This window comes from Scyliorhinus torazame, chromosome 9 (genome assembly GCF_047496885.1).
Source record: "Scyliorhinus torazame isolate Kashiwa2021f chromosome 9, sScyTor2.1, whole genome shotgun sequence".
Taxonomy (NCBI): Eukaryota; Metazoa; Chordata; class Chondrichthyes; order Carcharhiniformes; family Scyliorhinidae; genus Scyliorhinus; species Scyliorhinus torazame.
The window spans coordinates 248,024,592-248,050,631 of NC_092715.1; the positions used below are offsets into that span (position 1 = coordinate 248,024,592).

Consider the following 26,040-nt stretch of genomic DNA (forward strand, 5'->3'; position numbering starts at 1 on the left):
TGGAGTTCGTACTTTCTCCCCGTGTCTGCGTGGATTTCCTCCGGGTGCTCCCACAATCCAAAGATGAGCAGATTAGACGGATTGGTCATGCTAAATTAACCATTAGGTACAGAGTTGATGGGCCAAATGACCTCCTCCTGCACGACAGGGAATCTATGAAGATTCTGCGATCATCAGTATTTTCTGGCATTTCCCAACTTCTTCACCTCCGTGCCCGATCGCGTGGTTTTCATTTTTGCGGCGGCTGAATGGACTCGCAGCTTTCCTGTTTCAAAAAGCCCCTCTTGTGTTACTGTTTCTGTTTTATCTCCCGTAGTGTCCAAAACATAAGGTGGGGTTACTGGGATAGGGCGGAGGCGTGGGCTTAGAGGGGTGTCTTTCCTGGGGCTGGTGTGGACTCGATGGGTCGAATGGCTTCCTTCTGCACTGTGAATTCTACGATTCAATTTCTCACATCACCTTAGGGTGCCTAGTCAGTATCCAACATTGTGAATCACCCACAACAGTACAAAACCTTGGTTCAAGGTTTTAAAATCTTGATCCATCCTATTTGCACAACGTCAAATGACATTTGCAGCAGGAAAATTACAAAGTCTAGCAACCCAGCAGCCTGGACTATATTCAACCCAATGTTCTGAACTAAAAATACAAAATTGACAAAAAACACACACTTCGGAGAAATGGGTGGGAATGGTGTTACTATTGGAATTAGACCCAACATCATAAACTGCCCACAGGCTAGATACATACTATCCCAATTAGAATGAAAGCCAAAACAGTGCATTGTTTACTTCACTGTCATGAACCACAAACACAATAACAGGGCCAGGATTTTTAATCTAGGTTGAAAAAAATCTCTGTACTCATTTTAAGGTTTGTATCGGTTACGCTCCTCTGAAACCCCCTCCACACCTCATGTCAGCTGCAGTTCAATAGGTCTACAGACAACTTTATTTTATTTAATGGCTCCTTAGGTCAATCATCTTGCAAAGGAGTTCCAGCTTATAACCACCCAATAGCTGTCCCTGGCAATCAAACTGGTTGGCATTGTAAATCCTGCCTTCTCATCAGGTGATGTCCACCACACCATCCTTAAAATAACTCACCTTCCATCCTTTTGACTTGCAAACTACCACGTCATCTCTCACCTTCCTTCCTTCTCCAAAAGTCTCGGAAGTGACCCCCTCTAAAATTGATGCCAATCTGTCCTACAACCTCATGTTTGACTCTCTCCAATCAATTTTCCTTGGCAACATCATCCAAAGACATCCCACCTGTACACTGATAGCCTCCAAATCGAGCTCACTATCATCTGTCGTAATGCCTCCATGTGTCAGATTTTGTTTGTCCAACATCAAGTTCCAAGTGAGCCACAATTTCGTCCAGTTAAGCATCAGCAAGGCCACCATCTTCAGCCCCTGAATCAAACTCTGCACCATGGTCGGCAATTTCATCTTACTCCCTGGCCTCAGGCTCTTTGTAGTCGCGGGTTTATTCAACTCCAATTTGACATACTAACCTCCAAATGTGCTCAGTCACTAAAACCACCTACAAACAGCATGCTGAGAAAATGATGAAGAGAATCAGTGGTTAGACTGCAAACCAGGAGCATAAATGTGAACCTGACAAATCCTAATAGGAAAAGAGAGCTTAAAACTCAGCAGTCATCCATTACTAAGTGATGGTGCGTTAGCTCAACCATATCTATCGGATGAACAATGTCAGCATAGCCAAAGACCTTCTGTATGGTGAACTGCAAGTGAGGTGTGAAGTTGGTGGACAGCAACACTAGCAACTGGAATACAGCTGCTGGCGGCCATAACCTCCGGAGGCGGACCTCTAGGAATAGGTGAAATCTCACTGGCCAAGAAAAGGACCCAGATACAACAGAGGCCAGTGAATCATTTCAAGGACAATTAGGGATGGGCAATATCCCATCCCATGAATAAATAAAAAACAAATCCGGCATCTTCTGAATCCACTGTTTTCGTATAGGGAAGACAGTGTCATAGTGGTGTTGTCACTGGACTGGTGATCCAGAGACCTAGGATAATACTCCGGGGACCCGGGTTCGAATCCCGCCACAGCGGGTGGTGGAAATGGAATCCAATAAATATCTGGAATTAAAAGTCCTACGATAACCATGAAACCATTGTTGTAAACAGTTGGTACACTAATGTCTTTTAGAGAAGGGAATCTGCCATCCTTACCTGGTCTGGCCTACATGTGACTCCAGAGCACATACTGCAAGCCATTCAGTTGTACTCAACTGCTACAAAGTCAAGAAAAAGGAAAGAAACCTGACAGGTTTCGACACAAGAAACCAGAAATGACAACGCAAACCCAGCCCTGCAAAGTCCTCCTTACTAACATCTGGGGCTTGTGCCAAAATTGAAAGAGCTATCTCAAAGACTAGTCAAGCAACAGGCTGACATAGTCATACTCAGGGAATCATACCTTACAGATCATGTCCCAGACACCACTACCACTATTCCTGGGAATATCCTGTCCCACTGGCAGGACAGACCCAGCAGAGGTGCCAGCACTGTGGTATAGAGTGGGAAGGGAGTTGCCCTGGGAGTCCGCAACATCAATTCTGGACCGATGAAGTCTCATCGCTTCAGCTCAAACACGGGCAAGGTAGCCTTCTGACGATTACCACGTATAGGCCACAATCAGCTGATGAATCCGTACTTCTCGATGTTGAACACTACTTGGAGGAAGCACTGAGGGTGCCAAGGGCACAGAATATACTCTGGGTAGGAGACTTTAATGTCCATCGCCAAGAGTTGCTTGGTAGCACCACTACTGGGTGAGTTGGTCGAGTCCGAAAGGACATAATAGCTAGACTGGGTCTGTGACAGATGGTGAGGATGGAACCAGAGTGAAAAACATATTAGATCTCAACCTCACCAACCTGCCTACCGCATCTGTCCATGACAGTATCGGTAAGAGCGACAGCGCACGGTCTTTGTGCAAAGTCCTGTCTTCACATTGAGGACACCGTCCATCGTATTGTGTGGCACCGTGCTAAATGGGATAAGAATAGATTCAGAACAGATCTAGCAACTCAAGGCTGGCACTGAGGTGCTGTGGGCCATCAGCAGCAGCAGAATTGTACTTAGCCACAATCTAACCTCCTGGCCTGGCATATCCCCCACTGTACCTTTACCACCAAGCCAGGATATCAATCCTGGTGCAATGAAGAATGCAGGAAAGCATGCCAGGAGCAACACCAGGCATACCAAAAAATGAGGTGTCAACCTGGTGAAGCTATAACACAGGACTTCTTGCATGCCAAACAACATAAGCAGCAAGTGATAGAGCTAAGCGATTCCACAAACATCGAGAACATAGAACATTACAGCGCAGTACAGGCCCTTCGGCCCTCGATGTTCCGCCGACCTGTGAAACCAATCTAAAGCCCATCTACATTATTCCCTTATCATCCATATGTCTTTCCAATGACCATCTGAATGCCCTTAGTGTTGGCGAGTCCACTACTGTTGCAAGCAGGGCATTCCACGCCCTTACTACTCTCGGAGTAAAGAACCTACCTCTGACATCTGTCCTATATCTATCTCCCCTCAATTTATAGCTATGTCCCCTCGTGCCAGATATCACCATCCGAGGAAAAAGGCTCTCACTGTCCACCCTATCCAATCCTCTGATCATCTTGTATGCCTCAATTAAGTCACCTCTTAACCTTCTCTCTAACGAAAACAGCCTCAAGTCCCTCAGCCTTTCCTCATAAGATCTTCCCTCCATACCAGGCAACATTCTGGTAAATCTCCTCTGCACACTTTCCAATGCTTCCACATCGTTTCTATAATGCGGCGACAAAATTGCACGCAATACTCCAAATGCGGCCGCACCAGAGTTTTGTACAGCTGCAACATGACCTCATGGCTCCGAAACTCAATCGCTCTACCAATAAAAGCTAACACACCATACGCCTTCTTAACAACCCTCTCAACCTGGGTGGCAACTTTCAGGGATCTATGTACGTGGACACCAAGATCTCTCTGTTCATCCACACTGCCAAGAATCTTACCATTAGCCCAGTACTCTGTCTTCCTGTTATTCCTTCCAAAGTGAATCACCTCACACTTTTGTGCATTAAACTCCATTTGCCACCTCTCAGCCCAGCGCTGCAGCTTATCTATGCCCCTCTGTAACTTGTAACATTCTTCCGCACTGTCCACAACTCCACCGACTTTAGTGTATCTGCAAATTTACTCACCCAGCCTTCTACGCCCTCCTCCAGGTCATTTATAAAAATGACAAACAGCAGTGGCCCCAAAACAGATCCTTGTGGTACACCACTAGTAACTGGACTCCAGTCTGAACATTTCCCATCAACCACCACCCTTTGTCTTCTTCCAGCTAGCCAATTTCTGATCCAAACTGCCAAATCACCCTGAATCCCACGCCTCCGTATTTTCTGCAGTAGCCTACAGTGGGGAACCTTATCAAACGCTTTACTGAAATCCATATACACCACATCAGCTGCTTTACCCTCATCCACCTGTTTGGTCACCTTCTCAAAGAACTCAATAAGGTTTGTGAGGCACGGCCTACCCTTCACAAAACCGTGTTGACTATCTCTAATCAAATTATTCCTTTCCAGATGATTATACATCCTATCTCTTATAAACCTTTCCAAGATTTTGCCCACAACAGAAGGCAGGCTCACTGGTCTATAGTTACCGGGGTTGTCTTTACTTCCCTTCTTGAACAAGGGGACAACATTTGCTATCCTCCAGTCGTCTGGCACTATTCCTGTAGACAAAGATGACTTAAAGATCAAAGCCAAAGTCTCAGCAATCTCCTCCCTAGTTTCCCAGAGATAAATCCCATCCGGCCCAGGGGACTTATCTATTTTCACACTTTCCAGAATTGCTAACACCTCCTCCTTATGAACCTCAAGCCCTTCTAGTCGAGTAGCCTGAATCTCAGTATTCTCCTCGACAACGCTATCTTTTTCCTGTGTGAATACTGACGAAAAATATTCATTTACCACCTCTCCTATCTCCTTGGACTCCACGCACAACTTCCCACTACTGTCCTTGACTGGCCCTACTCTTACCCTAGTCATTCTTTTATTCCCGACATATCTATAGAAAGCTTTAGGGTTATCCTTGATCCTACCTGCCAAAGACTTCTCATGTCCCCTCCTGGCTCTTCTTAGCTCTCTCTTTTGGTCCTTCTTAGCTAACTTGTAACTCTCGAGCGCCCTAACTGAACCTTCATGTCTCATCTTTACACAAGCCTCCTTCTTCCTCTTGACAAGTGTTTCAACTGCTTTAGTAAACCACGGTTCCCTTGCTCAACCACTTCCTCCCTGCCTGACAGGTACATACTTATCAAGGACACGCAGTAGCTGTTCCTTGAACAAGCTCCACATTTCCATTGTGTCCAGCCCCTGCAGTTTTCCTCTCCATCCGATGCATCCTAAGTCTTGCCTCATCGCATCATAATTGCTTTTCCCCAGATATATCTCTTGCCCTGCGGTATATACCTATCCCTTTCCATCACTAAAGTAAATGTAATCGAATTGTGGTCACTATCACCAAAGTGCTCACCTACCTCCAAATCTAACACCTGTCCTGGTTTATTGCCCAGTACCAAATCCAAAATGGCCTCGCCTCTCGTTGGCCTATCTACCAGATCTTAAGCTCTGCAGTCCTGCCACATCCAGCCATGAATGGTGGTGGTCAATTAAACAACTAACTGGGGAAGGAGGCTCCACAAATATCCCTATCCTCAATGATGGAGGAGCCCAGCACCTTTGTGCAAATGATAAGGCTGAAGAACTCTCAAAAATCTTCATCCAAAAGTGCCATGTGGATGATCCATCTCGGTCTCCTCCAGAGGTCCCCAGCATTACAGATGCAAGTTTTCAGCCAATTCAATTCACCCCATGTGACATCAAATAATGGCCAAAGGCACTGGATGGATTGCAGGGACTCACCTAGGCTCCTTAGGCAGCACCTTCCAAACCCACGACTGCTACCATCTAGAAGGACGAGGGCAGCAGTTACATGGGAACATCACCTGCAGGTCAGCATGGTAGTACAGTGGTTAGCACTGATGCTTCACAGCACCAGGGATTTGGGTTCAATTCTTGGCTTGGGTCACTGTTTGTGCAGAGTCTGCACGTTCTCCTCATGTCTGAGTGGGTTTCCTCCGGGCGCTCCGGTTTCCTCACACAAGTCCCGAAAGATGTGCTTGTTAGGTGAATTGGACATTCTGAATTCTCCCTCAGTGTACACGAACAGGTGCCGGAGTGTGGCAACTAGGGGATTTCCACAGTAACTTCATTGCAGCGTTAATGTACAACAAAGAACAAAGAACAAAGAAATGTACAGCACAGGAACAGGCCCTTCGGCCCTCCAAGCCCGTGCCGACCATACTGCCCGACTAAACTACAATCTTCTACACTTCCTGGGTCCATATCCTTCTATTCCCATCCTATTCATATATTTGTCAAGATGCCCCTTAAATGTCCCTATCGTCCCTGCTTCCACTAACTCCTCCGGTAGTGAGTTCCAGGCACCCACTACCCTCTGCGTAAAAAACTTGCCTCGTACATCTACTCTAAACCTTGCCCCTCTCACCTTAAACCTATGCCCCCTAGTAATTGACCCCTCTACCCTGGGGAAAAGCCTCTGACTATCCACTCTGTCTATGCCCCTCATAATTTTGTATACCTCTATCAGGTCGCCCCTCAACCTCCTTCGTTCCAGTGAGAACAAACCGAGTTTATTCAATCGCTCCTCATAGCTTATGCCCTCCAGACCAGGCAACATTCTGGTAAATCTCTTCTGCACCCTCTCTAAAGCCTCCACATCCTTCTGGTAGTGTGGCGACCAGAATTGAACACTATACTCCAAGTGTGGCCTAACTAAGGTTCTATACAGCTGCAACATGACTTGCCAATTCTTATACTCAATGCCCCGGCCAATGAAGGCAAGCATGCCGTATGCCTTCTTGACTACCTTCTCCACCTGTGTTGCCCCTTTCAATGACCTGTGGACCTGTACTCCTAGATCTCTTTGACTTTCAATACTCGAGGGTTCTACCATTCACTGTATATTCCCTACCTGCATTAGCCCTTCCAAAATGCATTACCTCACATTTGTCCGGATTAAACTCCATCTGCCATCTCTCCGCTCAAGTCTCCAGACAATCTAAATCCTACTGTATCCTCAGACAGTCCTCATCGCTATCCGCAATTCCACCAACCTTTGTGTCATCTGCAAACTTACTAATCAGACCAGTTACATTTTCCTCCAAATCATTTATATATACTACAAACAGCAAAGGTCCCAGCACTGATCCCTGTGGAACACCACTGGTCACAGCCCTCCAATTAGAAAAGCATCCCTCCATTGCTACCCTCTGCCTTCTATGTAAGCCTACTTGTGACAATAATAAAAATTATTATTATTCCCCCCTCAAGTCACTCAACACCCTGACTTGGAAGCATATCGCTGTTCCCTTCATTGTCACTCGGGCAAAATCCTGAAACTCCCTTCCTAATAGTGGATGTACCCACTCCACATGGACTGCAGCGGTTCAAAAAGGCAGCTCACCACCACCTTCTCAAGGGCAATTAGGGATGGCCAATAAATGCTGGCCTAGCTACCGAAGGCCACATCCCGTAAAAATGAATATTTAAAAAATCTGCAGAAAGTGGGGCAGAGACTGCCATGCCAGAGCAGGGCTCCCGAGCCACACCAGTCAATGTTTAACACCACGGCACCAACCATTTTCTTACGAGACAAAAGTCGAGACGGGTGTGGTTGAGTCAGGAGATTTATGCTCATGATGTTTAACTCTGTAAATCGACGCGAGACGGAGTAAAAGATTGGCTCCAGTACTATCCTTCATCAACTGGCTTTCAGAAAAAAGATTGAGGAGGCATCAGGGAGATTTGCAAAGGCTAAACTATGTCCAAAGAATGAGGGAGACTCGAGTTACAGTAATTGATCTAACCGTACTTCCGTATTTAAACTTCACATATGCAAATTAACTCATTGCAATATAGAAAGTGGGGACAGGGATCTCTATTGTTCAGAGGAATCCGGAACACAAGCTTGATAGTTTCGGCAGTCAGATCAAGGCAATGATACTGTATCAATAACGCAGCACAATTGACGAGCACCAACATCAACAGAAAACCCGAGTGTCTTGGCGTTTCCCAAGCAGACACTCATTTAATGTTCTCGGCTCATTTTTGACAAGCTCAGGAATAACAATCTCTACGCTCTAACGCTTATTTCACAGCATGGTGTTCAGCGATCAGTCTGTAACATCTTTCGACATACCCAACAAACAAGTTCCAAGATTGGTGAATGTCCTTTATTTCATCCACCTGGGAAGGTTTGCAAACGCCAATAACAACAACGGCTGTGGTGGATAAAATGATGACCCCATTTTGTTTAAATTAAGTAAGTTAAACTTCAACATACTTGAGAATATACATTTTAGATGCGATTTTGGAAAGCAGAGAAATAGGGTCCACGGCAGACAAAGATCTCTTAACACAATTTGCATTATTGATCGGGACTCGGACATTGGAAGGATGACTTCAAAATTCACAGATGACACCACCAATTTGGGGGCTGTAGGTAATACAGAGGAAGGTGACAAAATAAAGGAAAACATCAAAAGTTTGCAAAATGGGTGCCTAGTTGGCAAATTAATTTTAATATAGATATTTGAGATAGTGCATTTTAATAATAAGGAGGTAACACTGCTTGGATTATAAAACCATAGAACCCTACAAGTGCAGAAGGAGGCCATTCAGCCCATCGGGTCTCCACCGACCCTCTGAAAGAACATCCCACCCTATCCCCGTAACCCAGAACCCCATCTAACCTGCTCACTGAGGGGCAATTTAGCATGGGCACTCATCCTAACCGGCACTTCTTTGGACTGGGTGAGGAAACTGGAGCACCCGGAGAAAACCCACGCAGACAGTCACCCGAGGTCAGAATCGAACTCGGGTCCCCGGCGCTGTGAGTCTGCAGTGCTAACCACTGTGCCACCGTGCAGGGTTAGAGAAATGAAGATCTGGAAGTGCAAATACATGCATCACTTTTTTTTAAAAAGTGAACTGAGTATTTGGGCTTGTTTCTAGAGGAAGAGAATTCAAAAACAAGGAAATTGTAAAATTTGTTTCAAATTATAGTTAAATGATAGTTGGAGTACGACATAAATAGTTTTGGTTTCCACATTACAAAAAAATGAAGAGACCATTGCACGATTTACAAGGATGATACCAGAACTGAAAAGATGTATTTATCAGGAAATGCTGAACAGGTTGGGACTCATTTCGGAGAAGGCTTAAGGAGACCAAATAGAGGCCTTTGAGATAAACGTAGGGCAGTTACAGCACAGAAGGAGGACATTCGGCCCATTACAACTGTGCCAGCTACTGAGCTAGCCCCACTTTGGAAAATATCACAGGGCACCAGGGAAAAAACATTGAATCTGCCTGCAAACACTCTACAGCAGTGCGCTCCAGACTTTAACCACTCACTGCATGAAAAAGGCTTTTCCTCATGTTGCCTCAAGCTCTTTTTCCAATCACCTTACCTCAGTGTCCTCTGCTTCTGTGCCCTTTCCCGAAATGGGAAAAGTTGCTCCTTACCTACTCTATCTGGACTTGAACATCCCCATCAAACCTCCCCTAAACTTTCTCATCGCGAAAGAGAACAGCCCCTGCTTCTCCAATCTGTCTATTCACCTGAAGTCGCCCATCCCTGGAAGGTTCTCCTGAACCTTTTCCACACCCTCTCACCATAACTTCCTTCCAAAACTGTGGTAATCGGAATTGAACACCTTATCCCCACTGAGGCTGAACCATTGTTTTATAAAGATGCACCATAACCTCCTCACTTTTGTTCTCTTTGTTCCTATTTACAAAGCACTGTTGGCCACTTTCTTAACCTCCCCTGCCACCATCAACACATTGTGCACATATATACCCACAGAATCCTCCCTTCCTGCGTCTCCTTTAGATCCTTTATTTCTACTGATGCTTCCTCCTAAAATGTATCACTTCACACTTCTCTGCGTTAAATTTCATCTTACCTGTGTCCTCTGGGCAGCACGGTAGCACACGTGGCTAGCACTGTGGTTTCACAGCACCAGGGTCCCAGGTTTGATTCCCCTTTGGGTCACGGTCAGTGCGGAGTCTGCACGTTCTCCCTATGCCTGCGTGGGTTTCCTCCGGGTGCTCCGGTTTCCTCCCACAGTCCAAAGACGTGCAGGTTAGGTGGATTGGCCATTCTAAATTGCCGTTAGTGCCCACAAATGTTAGGAGGGGGTTATTGGGATAGGGTGGAAGTAAGGGCTTAAGTGGGTCGGTGCAGACTCGATGAGCCGAATGGCCTCTTCCTGCACTGTATGTTCTATGTATATGTATCTATGCATATGTATCATCTGTCACCTGTCTGACCATTCCACCAGCCTGTCTCTGCACAAATATATCAGCAGCCTGTTCACAATACTTCCAAGTTTAGTTTCACCTGCAAATTTTAAAAATTGTGCCCTGCACATTCAAGTCTAGGCCATTCGTATAAGTCAAGGAAAGCAGTGGTCCTAATACCAACCCCTGAAGGAACTTCACTGTACCCCATTCTTCAAACTAAGAAACATCGATTCAGCACTACTCGACTGAACGATTTGATCGGCTAGATGTGGGGGAAATGTTTCTAATTGTGGGGAAGTCCAAAAATAGAGGTCATAAGCAATGTTTCCCCTAATTCTCTTTTTTTTTTGGGGGGGGGGGGGGAGGGGGGAGGAGTGCACAGGCCCTTTATTAAAGTGAGTGGTTCCTTTAAGTCTGCTTAGTGTATTTGTAGGGTTGACTTTGGGTTGCTGTGTGGCCATGTGTAGCTCAGAGGAAGTATGGTCGTAAATACAAGTATGTCGTAATAAATCAATAGGGAACTAAGCAGAAACCTTTTTATCCAAAGTCGTTATCATAAGGGGTAGTTGAGGCAAAAAGCAGTCCACTTGCAAATGCAGCAAGACCTGGACAATATCCAGGCTTAGGCCGATAAGTGCCAAGTAACATTTGTGCCACACAAGTGCCAGGCAATGATCATCTCCAATAAGAGAGAATCAAACCATCACCCCATGACATTCAATGGCATTATCATCACTGAATCTCCTGCTAGCAACATACTGGGGTTACCATTGACCACAAACTGAACTGGATTAGCCAGAAAAATACTGTGGCTCAAGGAGCAGATCAGAGGCTAGGAATCCTGCAGCGGGTAATTCACCTCCTGATTTTCCAGTCTGTCCACCATCTACACGGCACAAGTCAGGATTGTGATGGTATTACCTACACTTGCTTGGATGAGTGCAGCACCAAAACAACTCAAGAAGCTCGACACCATCCAGGACAGAGCAGCCCGCTTGCCTGGCACCCCTTCCACAAGCATTCACTCCCTCTGCCACCGACGCACAGTAGCAGCCATGTGTACCATCTGGAAGATGCACTGCAGGAACTCACCAAGGCTCCTGAGGCAGCACCTTCTAAACCCACAACCACTACCATCTATAAGGATAAGATCAGCATATACATGGGAACATCACCACCTGGAAGTTCCCCTCCAAGTCATTCACCATCCTGACTTGGAAATATATCTCCGCTCCTTCACTGGCACTGGGTCAAAATCCTGGAACTTACGCCCCAACAACACAGGGGGTGCACCTACACTACATGGACTGCAGCGTATCCAAAAGGCAGCTCACCAATGTCTTCTCAAGGGAAATTAGGGATGGACAATAAATGCTGGCCTAGTCAGCGAAGCCCACATCCCGTAAAAAATGAATTAAACAAAAAAGGTGCATTCAAGATGAGCATGCAAGGGAGAACAGAACAGAAGGATATATTGTGAGGGTTAAATGAAATAGGGTAGGAGTAGGCCATGAGAAGCATAAACCAATTAGGCCAAACGGCCCTTTTCTGTGCGCTGTACTCAGTGTGACACAATGAGTACATAAAGTAACAATGCTGGAAACGGATTTGAGAACGCCATGAAGACATACGTTCAAATGAAAGGCACAGCAATTTATGCAAAAACAAGATTAAATTCCAACCAGATGAATCTTGCAGTTCAACTTTCCAAGAATACAGATGAACCCAACCAAATCCCATGCACAGGTGTATGATAAATTGTGCTATCTTACACCATAACGTCCATAAATTCAGTGAGGTATCTCAGTTAATTAAATACGCGAAGAAAGCAGGATTACAAGTGAATTTTCAAACAGGACATTGCAATTTATTTTACGTTACTCTTCCTGATGCCTTAACTAAGAGAGCTGCAACTGCTGCAGGTGGAGTATTTAAATGATTGTGGCTATTACCTGATCAGACTGAAAATTGTGGTCTTTACACTTCCCCTTCACCCACTGAATTCCTCCGTTTCCAGTTACACTGATGGTTGTAAAGATGTCCTCGCCCAAGGGTCCCCGCACTGGCTCCTTCACTTCAAAGTACTCTGAGAAAAAGGCTGGCTGAAGAGTTTCCATGTTAATCAAGTACTTTAACTTCAGATCCCGAGCACTTGCATTGCACTGGCTGAATTGCCGGATAAATCGGTAAAATCTGTATCGAATCCGCTTCCTTGTCACAAAGTGGTAATTTTGGATCTGTAGGCGAATGTTTTTCGGCAACAACGATTTGTAACTAGAATTGAAACAACAAAATTACTGGCATGAATGGGAACCAGCTCAAGCTCTACATCTTCTGCAACTTCAAATTGGGTTGCGGTTAATGGACAACATAAGAAATTCATGACCATGTCGGGGTAGGAACATAACTGTGAAAGTTATAACCTCAGCAGATTTGTACCAGCAAGGAATATTTGCCTATTGGTAGCATTTTCGCTTGCACAGAAGGTGCACAGTTCAATCCTTGCGCCGGAGAGTCCTGGTGAGGACAGGCTGAATCGTCGTACTGCCCCGGAATTCCGGGGTGACATCCCATGGGACCCTCATACCAAATGGAGGCGGGTGTCCCTCACCATAAGAGTTCACCATGAATCTCGCCAGCTATATGGGACGAACTGTACAATTACGATGGTTATGGGTAGGGAAGGATTGTTCACATCGTGACCTCCTAGATTTAATAAGGCTGGAAGGCCATCATACTACTCTCCAAGGGGAGAGTGCAAAGATACAAAATAACTATCAGTGTAATAGAGTGTGTGTGTGAGTGTGAGAGTGTGTGAGTGTGTGTGAGTGTGTGTGAGAGTGTGTGAGAGTGTGTGTGTGTGTGTTTGGACAGTGCCTCGCCAAGACTACCGAGGTGAGAAGATTTTTTTTTTTTTTAAACTGTCAACAACTCTTGCAAAATTCAGAGAAAACTATGCATTCTTCTTAACAAAATCCTTTCTCTTCTCAAGTATCTGAATATTCCTTAAATGAGGGAGATGGAAAATTATAACAGTTTTCTTAGCTTTTTCCCAGCTGAAGTATTTGTCCAAATACTTCCTAAAGTTGTGATGAAGGTAACAACATTGTTATATTTTATATTTGTTGCAGTAATGTTATTGAAACAACTTGGATTTGAGATCATACAGCCCATATGTGATTGCCCTTAGTGTTGGGTGGGGTTACTGGGTTATGGGGATAGGGCGGAGGTGTTGACCTTGGGTAGGGTGCTCTTTCCGGTGCAGACTCGATGGGCCGATTGGCCTCCTTCTGCACTGTAAATTCTATGATATGTCTGCTAAAGCTGTTATTAAGGAGCCATAAAAGTAAGATAATCCTTGATTTTGCAGGGGGAGTGTTCTGCTTATAGATGAGAAGTATTTATCCATTTACACATAGATGGCTCATGGAATATTACTTTGTTTTGGAGGTCGTGTGGTGTAGGTCATTTACGATAGTGCATTTGGGTCTTGGCTAACCAAATCATGGGACATAATCATAGAGGTCTACAGCACAGAAAAGGTCCTTCGGCCCATCGCGTCTGCACCGGTCAGAAACTACCGAACTATTCTGATACCATTTTCTAGCACTTGGCCCATAGCCTTATATGCCTTGGCACTGCCAAGTGCACGTCCAAATACTTCTTAAATGTTACGAGGGTCTCTGCTTCCACCACCCTTTGGGCAGTGAGTTCCAGACTCCCACCACTCTCTGGTGAAATCATTTTTCCTCTCATCCTCTCTAAACCTCCTGCCCCTCAACATAAACATATGCCCCCTGATCACTGATCCCTCCACCAAGAAGAAAAGTTTCTTCTTGTCTGCGGTCTATGCCCCTCATAATTTTACACCTCTTAATCATGTCCCCCCCCCCAAGTCTCATCTGCTCCAAGGAAACCAATCCAAGTCTATCCAATCTCTTTTTCAAGCTAAAACTCTCCAGCCCAGGCAACATTCTGGTAAATCCCCTCCTTAACCTTCCCAGTGCTATCACAACCCTCCCGTAAAGTGGATTCCAGAACTGCACACAATTTAGCTGTGGCCTAACCAGTGTTTTATACAGTTCCAGCATAACCTTCCTGCTCTTAAACACTATGTCTCAGCTAATGAAGGCAAGTAGACCGTATGTCTTCTTAACCACTGTATCTACCTGGCCTGCTACTTTAGGGGATCGGTGTAAGCACACACCAAGGTCCCTCTGATCCTCTGTGCTTCCCAGGGTCCTGCCGTTTATCATGTATTCCCTTGCCTTATTTGTCCTGCCCAAGTGCATCACTTCACACATATCCAGATTGAGTTCCATTGGCCACTGATCAGCCAATATGGCCAGCCCATCTATACCCTGCTCCTCACTATATCTAAGGCTCCTCACTATTTACCACTCTACCAATTTTTGGATCATCCACAAACGTACTGATCAACCCTCTTTCATTCACAACTAAATCATTTACATACACCACAAACAAACACTGATCCCTGTGGGATCCCACTGGACACAGGCTACCAGCCAGCAAAACACCCCTCGGCCATCACCTTTGCTTCCTGCCACTCAACAGATTCTGGATCTAATTTGCAAAATTTCCTTCGATCCCATGGGCTCTTGTCTTCACTATCAGCCACCCATAGACTAGAATTTACACTGCAGAATTAGGCCGTTTAGCCCATCGAGTCTACACCGTCCTTGAAAGAGCACTCTTCTTAATTCCACGTCTCCACCCTATCTCCGGAAACCAGTAGCCCCACCTAACCTTTTGGACACCTTTTTGAAGGGGAAATTTAACATGGCCAATCCACCTAACCTGCACTTCTTTGGACTGTGGGAGGACACCGTTGCACCCGGAGGAAACCCACGCAGATACGGGATAAAAGTGAAAACATCACCCGATCCCTGGAACTGTGAGGCAGCAGTGCTAACCACTGTGCTACCCTTCCGCCTATGTCCCACCAATGTGGGACCTTATCAAAAGCCTTGCTGAAGACCAAGTAGACTACGCAAATGCATTGCCCTCATCTACACGCCTGGTCATCTCTTCTAAAAATTCAATTAAGTTGGTCAGACATAATCTCTCCTGAACAAAACCATATGCTGGTTGTTCTCAATTAATCCTTAACTCTCCAAATGCAGATTAATTCTATCTCTCAGAATTGCTTCCGATAGTTTCCCTACCACTGAGGTTAGACTGACTGGCCTGTAATTTCCCAATTTATCCCTTCCTCCTATCTTGAATAATGGTACCACATTGGCTATTCTCCAGTCCTCCGGCACCTCTCCTGTGGCCAAAGAGGAATTGAAAATTATTGTCAGCGCCTGTGCTATTTCCTTTCTTGCCAGTATCTATTCATGTCCCCTTGTTGCCTTCCTAATTTCCTTTTTAGGATCTGTCTTGCACATTCTATACGCTCCTGGGAAATCTGCGGTTTTGAGTCCTCGATATCTGCCATAAACCTCCCTTTTCTCTTTATCCAATGCTGTATATCCCTCCATATCCAGGGTTCACTGGATTTGTTGCTCCTACCCTTTTTCTTGATTGGAATATGTTGGCCCTGTACTTGCCCTGTTTCCTTCTTGAATGTGTCCCACTGTTCTGTTACAGATTTACCTAAAGTGTCAGCTCCCAGTCCACTCTGGCCAAATCATATCTGATCTTATTAAAATTGGCCTGCTCCAGTTCAGAACTTTGATTTCAGGCCAATCCTTGTCCTTTTCCGTAACAATCTTGAATTTAACAGAGGTAGGATCATTGTCTGCAAAATGCTCACCCATTTGCCCGGCTTCATTACTTAAAATTAAGTCCAGGACCACCCCCTCACTTGCAAGGACCTTCTGCGCACTGGCTTAAATGTTCTCCCGGATGCATTTCAAGAATTCCACTCCCTCTAAACCATTTGCACTATGACTACCCCAGTTAATGTTGGGGAAGTTGAAATCCCAGAGTATTACTACAATATTACAACGCCTGTCGTGCGAGGAGACAGAAGAATGCTTTGTACAGATGATGTAATTAAAGAGAGGAGCCAGGTCTATCGGTACTTTTTGTTTGCTATAGGATTTTAGTCTCTCAAGAAGTGTCTTTCAGTTTGCTCCTGAAATATTCTCTCCAAGGGTTCTGCACAGAGAAAAGTGAGTCAACTCCCGCGTCCTGAGTCAACTCGGCCTGAACATCGAATTCAACAACTTCAGATGATCAGCTCTACCCCACACCGACTCATTTGTTTTCATTTAATTTTAACTGTCTTTTACCATTTCTTTCTTTCTTAATATACATTTAATTCCCCCCCCCAATCTCATCCACCTTTCCTTCACCTGTCTCCTCTTTGCTTCCCCCTTCCCCATCCCCCACATCTACAGTTCATCCTCTGATGTTAGTTTCCCTGTTGTTTGACCTTTCACATCTTTTGTTCTTTGTGGGGACTGCCATTAGCACTCTTTCCCCTTGGTTTCTGTGGTCATTAGCACCCGGTTTCCCTGGGTTTCTGTGGCTATGACTCATCTTTCATTCTCACTCCACAGTATAAATATTTCCCACTTTCTCTGTCTATTAGCTTTGACAAAGAGTCATCGGACTCGAAACGTTAGCTCTTTTCTCTCCCTACAGACGCTGCCAGACCTGCTGAGATTTTCCAGCATTTTCTCTTTCGAAAGTGAGTCAACTGATTGTTAATTTTATTTATAAGTGGTATTTGTACTACATTGATTTGCTTAATTGGAATATGTAGTGACAGGTATAGGGAATAGGTTAAGGTTTTTGCTTTTACTTAAGGACTGTTGTAACTTATCTGTGAAGCTATTTCTTTACTGCTAATGCAGTTGATTCTGTGATTCAATTAAAGTTTATTTTAACAAAAAAGATACCTGTTGGTCAGTGTTATCACTCCTCTGGTGCAATAACCTTCCCTCACTGTTTTACAAATTGCAAATAGTTGGGTCTCATCTGGGATCCTAACAAAGTCATGAGTGAATCTGTTTCCATTACAGTTTCAGGTAGTGCATTCCAGATTATAACACCAACATCATAACTAAAACCTAAAACGCATGATGGCACTTCACATAAGCATTATAGAACAAAATATGGCACCAGTCTACGTAAGGAGCGATTAGGTTGGATGACAAGACATTTGGGCAATGCAGAATGTCATACTAAAGAGTCTTATAAAGGAAAGTGAGGTAGAGCAGCCGAGGGTGGAATTCCAAAGCTAGCGGCCTAGGTAAAAAAGTATGGCTCCCAATGGTGGAGCGATTAAAATCAGGAATACTCAAGAGGACAGAATTTGAGCAGTGAAGATATCGGGTGGGTTTTGGGTGGAGGAAAATATAGAGGGGGGGGGGGGGGGCATGAAAACAAGGAAGAGAATTTTTAAATTGTGACGTTACCTGACTGGGAACTAATGTAGGTCAGTGAGCATAAGGGTGATAGGGGAACAGAATTTGATGCAAGTTATGTCATGGACTATAGAGGTTTGGATGAAATGGCGGGTAGAATGACGGAGATCAACTGGGTGTGCTCGAATAGTCACATCTAAACATAGTGCGTGATCCAACCAAATTGCAACAGAGTCCCGTGTCGAGCGCGTTTAGCCAGGTGCTGCTTGGCACTACAAACGGGACACTGTTGTAATCCAGGGCCTCAGCGGGGAATTCCCCGCTAAGGCCATGATTAGTCCAGTTTCCTGCATTGAGGGGTTCTGATGGCCAGAACTCCTCAGTGAAGAAGCAGATCAACAATCCATCGACCCCCTTGCCTTCCAAAGTCCCATATCACCTATAAAAGGGTCTTTGGCCCTTCTCCCTGTACCCCACCTCACACTGCACCTGTTCCCTGGCAAGGGCACAATGCCAGTCTGGTACCTTGGCACTGCCAACCTGGCACCTTTGCAGTGCCCCTACCGGGCTGCAGTGCCAGGGTGCCACCCTGCCCAGAGGCTAACCACCCAGGGGCCTGCGATCCCTTGGGAGATTCCCCCGCCCCCCCCTCCCTCCAGTGGCATTCCCGCCCTCAAGTGCAATTCTGTCCGGTTCCTGTTTGTGGGAACCACTACTGAATGGCGCCTGCCTAAGGTCTCAGAGGCAAAGAGGTTCGATTCCAATGCCTCTGATGGACCAGGCCAGTTGCATATTAGAGTGAGACAATCTACACACTCTTTTATTAAAATTTGCCAAATACTGATGCCGTTGATCTTGCGAGGTGTGGCAAGCTGGTATATCCCGGAAGAGGCCTCTCTCAGCATCTACAGCTGCGTCGCGTTCCCGTATGAGGGATTCAACAGCAGATGAGCGGAGACATAGGTCAAGTCGCAATAATAACACGTTTCTAGTCCTCTGGATCCCTGTTTTTTGTTTGACCAATAACATGACGTATGTGCCTTCTGGTTACCTACCCTTCTGCTGCTAGAAATGCTTTCTCCTAGTTTATTCCATGCATATTTTTCACGCTTGTCTCAAATTTCCCTTTAACCCTCACTGTTCTAAGGAGAACAACTCCAGTCTCTAGTGTCTTCACATAAATGTAGTTTAATTTCATTTTGGATACCTTTCTCCTCAGCACCCTCTCCTTCTTACAACATGGTGTCCAGAATTGATACTCTGTAGTATAAGCTGGAGTCTAACCAGTGTTTCCTTAAACTTTAGCACATCTTCCTTGCTTTTGTACTCTTTGGGGGTACTTCTAATTCCCAAGATCAGGTGGGTTCAGGTAGAATGATAAGTTGAAATTTAAACATTTCAAATCCAACCCCAAGTTAGGTGTTCTGTGGCGAGTAACTCACCCCCTAACTCCCCAAAGCCTGTCCCATCATCTGCAAGGCACAAGGCAGGGTGTGATGGAAAACCCATGAGTGTAGCTCCAACAAAATTCAAGAAGCTCAACAACACTAAACCAACACAAAGCAGCCCGCTTGATTGGCATGCCATCCACCACCTTCAACATCCATTCCCTCTACCACTGGTGCACCGTGGCTGCAGAGCATACCATCTAGAAATTGCACTGCAGAAACTCATCACGACTTCAACAGCACCTTCCAAATCCATGACTTTTTGCACAAACTGCCATCTTTTCAGCGACGCCCTTCCCAACCAATGAACACCAACTACCCCACCCCAGCGGGCCACCGTCACTCCCCACATACCGGCCAGTGCTTTTTCCGCCCAACCAACATTTGAGCACCTGCCATCTCTTCCTCCTGGTGATGAGCACAAGACATCGCCGCTCTCAATGTGATTTCTCCTTGCTTCCCTACCAGCTACCTGTTCCTCCGCTGCTTTATGTTGCAGCTTTTCCCACCTGATAAGCAGACAGCTTGCCAATCCAGTTAGCTGTGGTGGTGGTGGAGTAAACCGGCAGACAAAGGTTCAAAAGTGGTGCTCAGAAAGATTGGTACTTCCTTGTTTCTCATCCAAAACTTTTGCCACCACCACCACCTCCCCTCCAATCAGGTCTCCCCATAAATATTGGGCCCTATGCCTCTATTTACAAAGACAAGGAACCCATATGCCTTTTTAATAGATTTATTAACTTGATCTGGCACCGTCAAAAACTTGTGTATATTGTCAGGTGAGAGTACCTTTAAGAAATGTGTGTTTAAGAAATGGGTGTTTATAAAATTAGTTGTAGTGGATGTACCTTGTAAGAAATGGGTGTTTATCAGTGATGTCAGAGTGTGGGTGGAGCTGGGCTGTCTGTCTGCTATACTTTCGTTTTAGGCTGTTTGCTACAGGGTGTGTTTTAGTTTTGTTTCGAGAGCTGGATAGCTGCAGGCAAAACAAGGAGCTGTATAAGGATCTTTCTGCAAACTAAAGACCGTCTCCAGATCATTTGGGTGATTTCAAACTGCGGACTGCTCTCAGTAGTGAATTTAAACCTGATCTCAAGTGTTAAAAAGGGTCTTTTGTCTTATGGAAGTTCATAAGGAAAGATTAAGGTTTACTTATAGAATATTGTATCTGTGGAGAAGATTGGTGTTGATAGTTGTTAAGATGTTTACTGTGGGTTTATAAAGTGTTAACTGGTTTCATAAATAAACATTGTTTTAATTTAAAAGTACTGTGGCTCTCTGGTGCATCACACCTGTAAGGTAGGCCCGTGTGCTCCCCACAACCACAATCTATTAAAAGTTGTGAGTCAGGTGAACTCCATGATACACTTTGGGGTTCTCTAAACCCTGGCCCATAACAACATGCGCCCCAACTTTCTCTGTTCCCACATCTCCTTTGAAATCATACCATTTATATATTCTTCCGACTCAGATGACTCATTCTACACTTGAAATTCATCAGATGTCTGCCTGCACATTTCTTATTTTAAATTTCTCCAATTAAGGGCCAATTTAGCATGGCCAATTCACCTAACCTACGCACCTTTGGGTTGTGGGGGTGAGAGCCACACAGACACTGGGAGAATTTGGAAACTCCACACAGACAGTGACCCAGGGCCGGGATTGAACCTGGGCCCTTGCTGCCGTGAGGCAGCAGTGCCAACCACCAGCCCTTTCTCCCCACTGGTTACTACATTTCCCAATTCCGCTCAATCTTCAAACTTACAACACCCGGTCTCCAACCAGCAGAACTGGACACATCCGCGTGAAAGAATTCCTCATTGGACTCCAAGTTTGGGATTCTGGGGCTCATGGGAAGCAATGTTCAGTTTTTCTGTAGCCCTTGTACTATAAACCTACTTTTCCCCATCCTACTTTAACTGTGCAAATGCAGAGTGGGACATTGCAGACACTCCTGTTCAGGATTTTGAACATGAGAAATAAACTAACCTTTGGAGTTCATCCAACTCGGGTTTTCTGTGAAATTATGAGTAAAATTGATGGGTTGAGAAAAGGTATGCCACTGCTTATTCTTCAAAGCAAACTAATTCAAACATCTTGAGTTTATGGCAAGGTGGTGGGAAGAAAACAGTGCTGTTTAGACTGACCCTCTCCTGTCTATAACAAATTAATGGTAAAGTTTATTCGGTCTTTCCTTATCCAGATTCATCTTCTGATGACTGGGAATAAAATCGAATTGCCATCTTTTTGGTAACATGCCCACAGTAATTGCAAATGGTTCACGCGTGGTGTGTACTTCTAAATTTTATCAGCACGGGATCACAATTTTTTCCTGAACACAAGTTATCATCCCCGGTCTCCTGGCTGAAAAATGAGTTGAGGGAAAAGCTACTTTGCTCAGTGAATGGCGAGGAGCTGGAAATCACTGACTGAGATTGTGATGGTGCCAGATTCAATTGTGGCTTTCGAAAGAGAATCATATAATTACCTGGAGAGAAACAAGAAAACTGCAGCGATGTGGGGCAGAGGGGGAATATTGGGACTGGGTGATTTGCTGCCGCAGAGAATTGAGCTGAATGGCATGTGTTGTGACTATTCTATTTTACAATTCCATAATTCTTTGCAAGGTTTTTTGGAATGGGAGTTACCACGGGATGTGAACGGAAAGCAATTATAAATATCTGCCATCGTACCTGTTTGAGTGATAGATGTCCGAAGGAGATTGGTTCTTCTCCTTTGCCATTCTCATTATATCGAGCACTGCCATACCAAGACACTCCTCTTGTGTTTCATGTGTAACTGGTACTTTTATCCACCCGTTGATAAAGTCATCACGCCACTGTGAAAGGAAAGTTGCAATTAGACACTCACTCTTCATTGCTTCGTTGGGCTTTAACGAATCACAAAGTTTTTACAGGGCAGAAGGCCATTCAGCCCAACTCTCTGCGAGAGCAAATCGGCTGGTCCCAATTCTCCACCTTTTACCCCCATAGTTTAATCTTTACCAATCTTTACCAGTAATAATTGACTGCGCTTTGAGGGGCAACAGCCAGACTCCAGCTCTGATTGGTCACACTCTTCTGAATCCAATGGTGAACCAATAGAATCTGCACTACCTCTTTGGAAGAGCATTCTTCCCCATGTCTTTTCAGGTTGCAATCCAATTTCCTTTTGAATACCTCGATCGAACCTGCCTCCGCCAGCCCCTCAGGAAGTTCGTTCCAGGCTCCCAAACCACCCTCTGGTGTGAAATTATTATTATTTTTATTTGCCTCATCACTTTTGGTCCTTTTGCCAATTATTTAGAATCTGTGCCTTTTAAGTTTTGATGTTCCCACTCGAGTGGGAACGGTTTCTCACTATTGACACTGTCCATACTCTTCAGGATGCACCAGGAACATTTTCTGTGAAGGAGTGTCAACCTCCAATTGACATCTGCTCTTACTGGATGGCAGGGCTAGATTGCTTGCCTTGTGAAATGCGGCATGCAGACTTCCATCCTAGCACTGCAGCACAATGCACTTATGTTCATTTATTCCCATCTCCAAAAATGTCAGTCACAGCTTTCAACCATCTACAGCTTTCACCACATGAAATCTGGGGAAGTTAATTTGGATGCATTTTTACCCAAGCTCCATAATTATACAGAATTAGAGAATACTCATGAAGCATGTTTCAACATCAACACTGCAATCCCAATATGGTTGCCAACTGCAATTAAAATGTACCCCTGGAGGTTTCATCATATAATTTGCTCCCACGCGCAAGTTGGCCAACACATCCAGCTTTGTGGCGTACTGACTCCTGCTGTCATTTGGAAAACAAAAAGACTCATTACCCAATCAGATGACACTTGACGGTCAGCCATACAGTCTTTGTTCCTCCCACATTTTCAACATTCCTCTCAAAATGTTCAAAGGACATGACGGAAAAAAATGCCAGTCTTTTTTAATGTCCCGATGATTTTCAGCAGTGTCTCATCAACAATTCCTGGCTGCTTTCTGTATATATATATATATGTTTCAAATAAAATTGTTTCAAAATTGGCTGAGAGGGTACCTTCTTGTTGAGCCACTCTCTATGTTCCTTACCATCACTGCAGCCAGGTACTCTTCTGAAGCTAGAAGGACTCTGACCAGCCCGACAGCTTCGAGAGCCCATTGTTCGCCCTTAACTGAACTGGCAACTTATCTTCATTCCAATTAAGGGGGCAGCCAAGTCAAAATTCCAACCAGTGACTATTTTCCTTGAGGTAGGAAAAGGAGGTGGCAGGAGCAGCTTGGGACCCATAAACAATTGCAGCTCCAGTTTCCTACCCCCCCCCCCCCCCACCAACACCCAAAATTGAAAATTCACCCCCATGACTCTCCACTGGGGAGGTATGGGACTCTCCACTGGGGCGGGGGGTATGGGATTTCAAAAGCAATTGTTTCAATCCATAATACATTCTCTTGAACGAGGGGCGGGATTCTCCGAACCCCCGCCGGGTCGGAGAATCCCCGGTGGGAGGCGCGAATCCCGCCCCGCCGCCGTATTCTCCGGCGCCGTTTATTGGGTGGCGGTGGGATTCCCGCCACACCGGTCGGGGGCCATTGACAGCAGCCCCCCTGGCGATTCCTGGGCCCCGATGGGCCGAGCGGCCGTCCATTTTTGGTCAGTCCCACCGGCGCACATTACTCACCTCACGCATGGCAGGACCTGGCAGGTGAGTATGTGTGGGCGCTCCTCGGGGGGGGGGCGCGGGGTTATCCGACACCGGGGGGAGCCCCCACGGTGGCCTGGCCCACGATCGGGGCGCACCGATCTGCGTGCGGGCTTGTTCCATGGGGGCACTTCTTCCTTCCGTGCCGGGCCCCTGGAGGGCTCCGCCACATTGCCTGGGGGCCAGTGCGGAGAAGAGAACCCCCCGCGCATGTGTGAAATTACGCCGACCAGTCCGCACATGCGCGGAATCATGCCAGCCATTCGACGCATGCACAAACTTGCACCGTCCCTTCGGCGCTGGCTGGAGCGACGCCAGCCCCTCTGGCGTCCACCTAACCCCCTAGAAAGGTGAGAATTCCTCACCTTGGGAGGCCGTTGATGCCGGAGTTGTTGCCGCCGGTTTTCCCGCCGGCGTGGGGACTTAGTCCCCCGAAGGGAGGATCCCGGCCGAGGTGTCAGTACCTCCACTAGCCTTTTCACCATCTACCAATCAATGCTGGGGAGGGAAATACCCCTGGAGCAAAATAAGCCATTCCTGATGTACACTGCCGTGTCTCCATTTCAGCCTGGGCTGGAGACATTCGGGTGGGGTAAAGGGGGGCAGCGGGAGATTGGGAGTTGAGGAAGTAGATGTCAATTGGATGCCAATTATGATGTTTTAAATTGGGGGGGGGGGGGGGGGGGGGGGGGAGTGGGGATGTTTACAGTTGTTCTTCCCAGAAGCCAAAGCCAACTTGCAGCATTCACTTGTATTAATTGCCTTATATACATACATACACGTAAAGGTTGAATGGCTGCTTCTGATGGGCAAAGGACATCTCTTGTTTAGTCTTATCAAATACAGCGCAATACACTCGTGCTGTGCTGATGTGCAGAGGTGTTATAGAGAGGATGGGCCCTCAAAAGGCGCCCAGGGAGCCAGTTAAGGAAAAGGAAAAGGAAATGAAATGAAAATTGCTTATTGTCTCAAGTAGGCATCAGATGAAGTTACTGTGAAAAGCCCCTAGTCACCACATTCCGGCGCCTTTTCGGGGAGGCTGGTACGGGAATTGAACCGCGCTGCTGGCCTACCTTGGTCTGCTTTAAAAGCCAGCTATTTAGCCCTGTGCTAAACCAGGCCCTGATAATAATTGCTTGTCACAAGTAGGCTTCAATGAAGTTACTGTGAAAGCCTCTAGTCGCCACATTCCGGTGTCTGTTCGGGAGGCCGGTACAGGAATTGAACCTGCGCTGCTGGCATTGTTCTGCATTACAAGCCAGCTGTTTAGCCCACTGTGCTAAACCAGCCCCTGGTTTAGCCCTGTGCTAAACCTTCCTCAGCCCACCACAAGCTGCCCGAGCAGGGGAACCTGCCAAGCCGGTTACTTAATGTGGGCCTCTCCTACGGTTGGTTGAATGCCAGCGGCGGTGGGATGAAGCCCTTACGTGGGCTCAAATTGCCTACTTAAGGGTCTTGGTTGGCCCACTGATGCCCAATGCCACTCCTGCCACTGGTATAATTGTGTGTGTGTGTGTGTTAGTGTGTGTGTGTTAGTGTGTGTGTGTATGTGCGGTGGGGGGGGGGGGGGTTGTATGGGGACATGCAGATCGGTGGCAGGCAGACAGGCCACTGGATTGATGATCGTGGACCCCCGCCCTACAAACCCTGCAGCGGGAGAGCTTTAAGTCCAACCCAGCATCACTGAGTGAGGAAATGGATTTGGTAGCTCGCAGTGTGCAAAGGATTGTTGAAACATGGAAATTTAAGTTGAATGAATATTTGAAGTAGACATAGGACTATAAGGAGGGTGTGAAAAAGGTAGAACCAGCTTTGAATTGTTCCAGCAAAGAGATGCCCGAGAACAATAAGCTGAATCCAAGCTGTAAATTTATATTATTAATTTGGGGTCACTATGTTTTAGTTAAAAGGATCAGCTATGTGCAGAATCGTATTTGCACAAATATACATCCCTGGCTTTATTACAGATACTCATCAATATATCAGGATTTCCTGACTGTAAACCAAGTAGCTCCAGCGCTACATGATCTTTCAAACTGGACATCGTCTACACTACATTATCTCCATGACAGGGTAGGAAGGAATTTGAGTAATGTACATAGTTTC

At 45.8% G+C, this 26,040-nt stretch overlaps 1 protein-coding gene across 5 annotated transcripts in view; it reads right to left on the bottom strand.

Moving 5' to 3' along the window:
* LOC140429806 (tyrosine-protein kinase JAK2-like) overlaps positions 1–26,040 on the bottom strand; it is a 297,390-nt gene that overhangs the window by 85,382 nt on the left and 185,968 nt on the right. For all 5 annotated transcript variants that reach the window (XM_072517253.1, XM_072517255.1, XM_072517251.1 and 2 more), the window contains 2 exons: positions 21,926–22,071; positions 12,397–12,718 (listed from right to left, as the gene is read on the bottom strand). In XM_072517253.1, the coding sequence (XP_072373354.1) occupies positions 12,397–12,718; positions 21,926–22,071 (468 nt within the window). The remainder of the gene's footprint in view (positions 1–12,396; positions 12,719–21,925; positions 22,072–26,040) is intronic.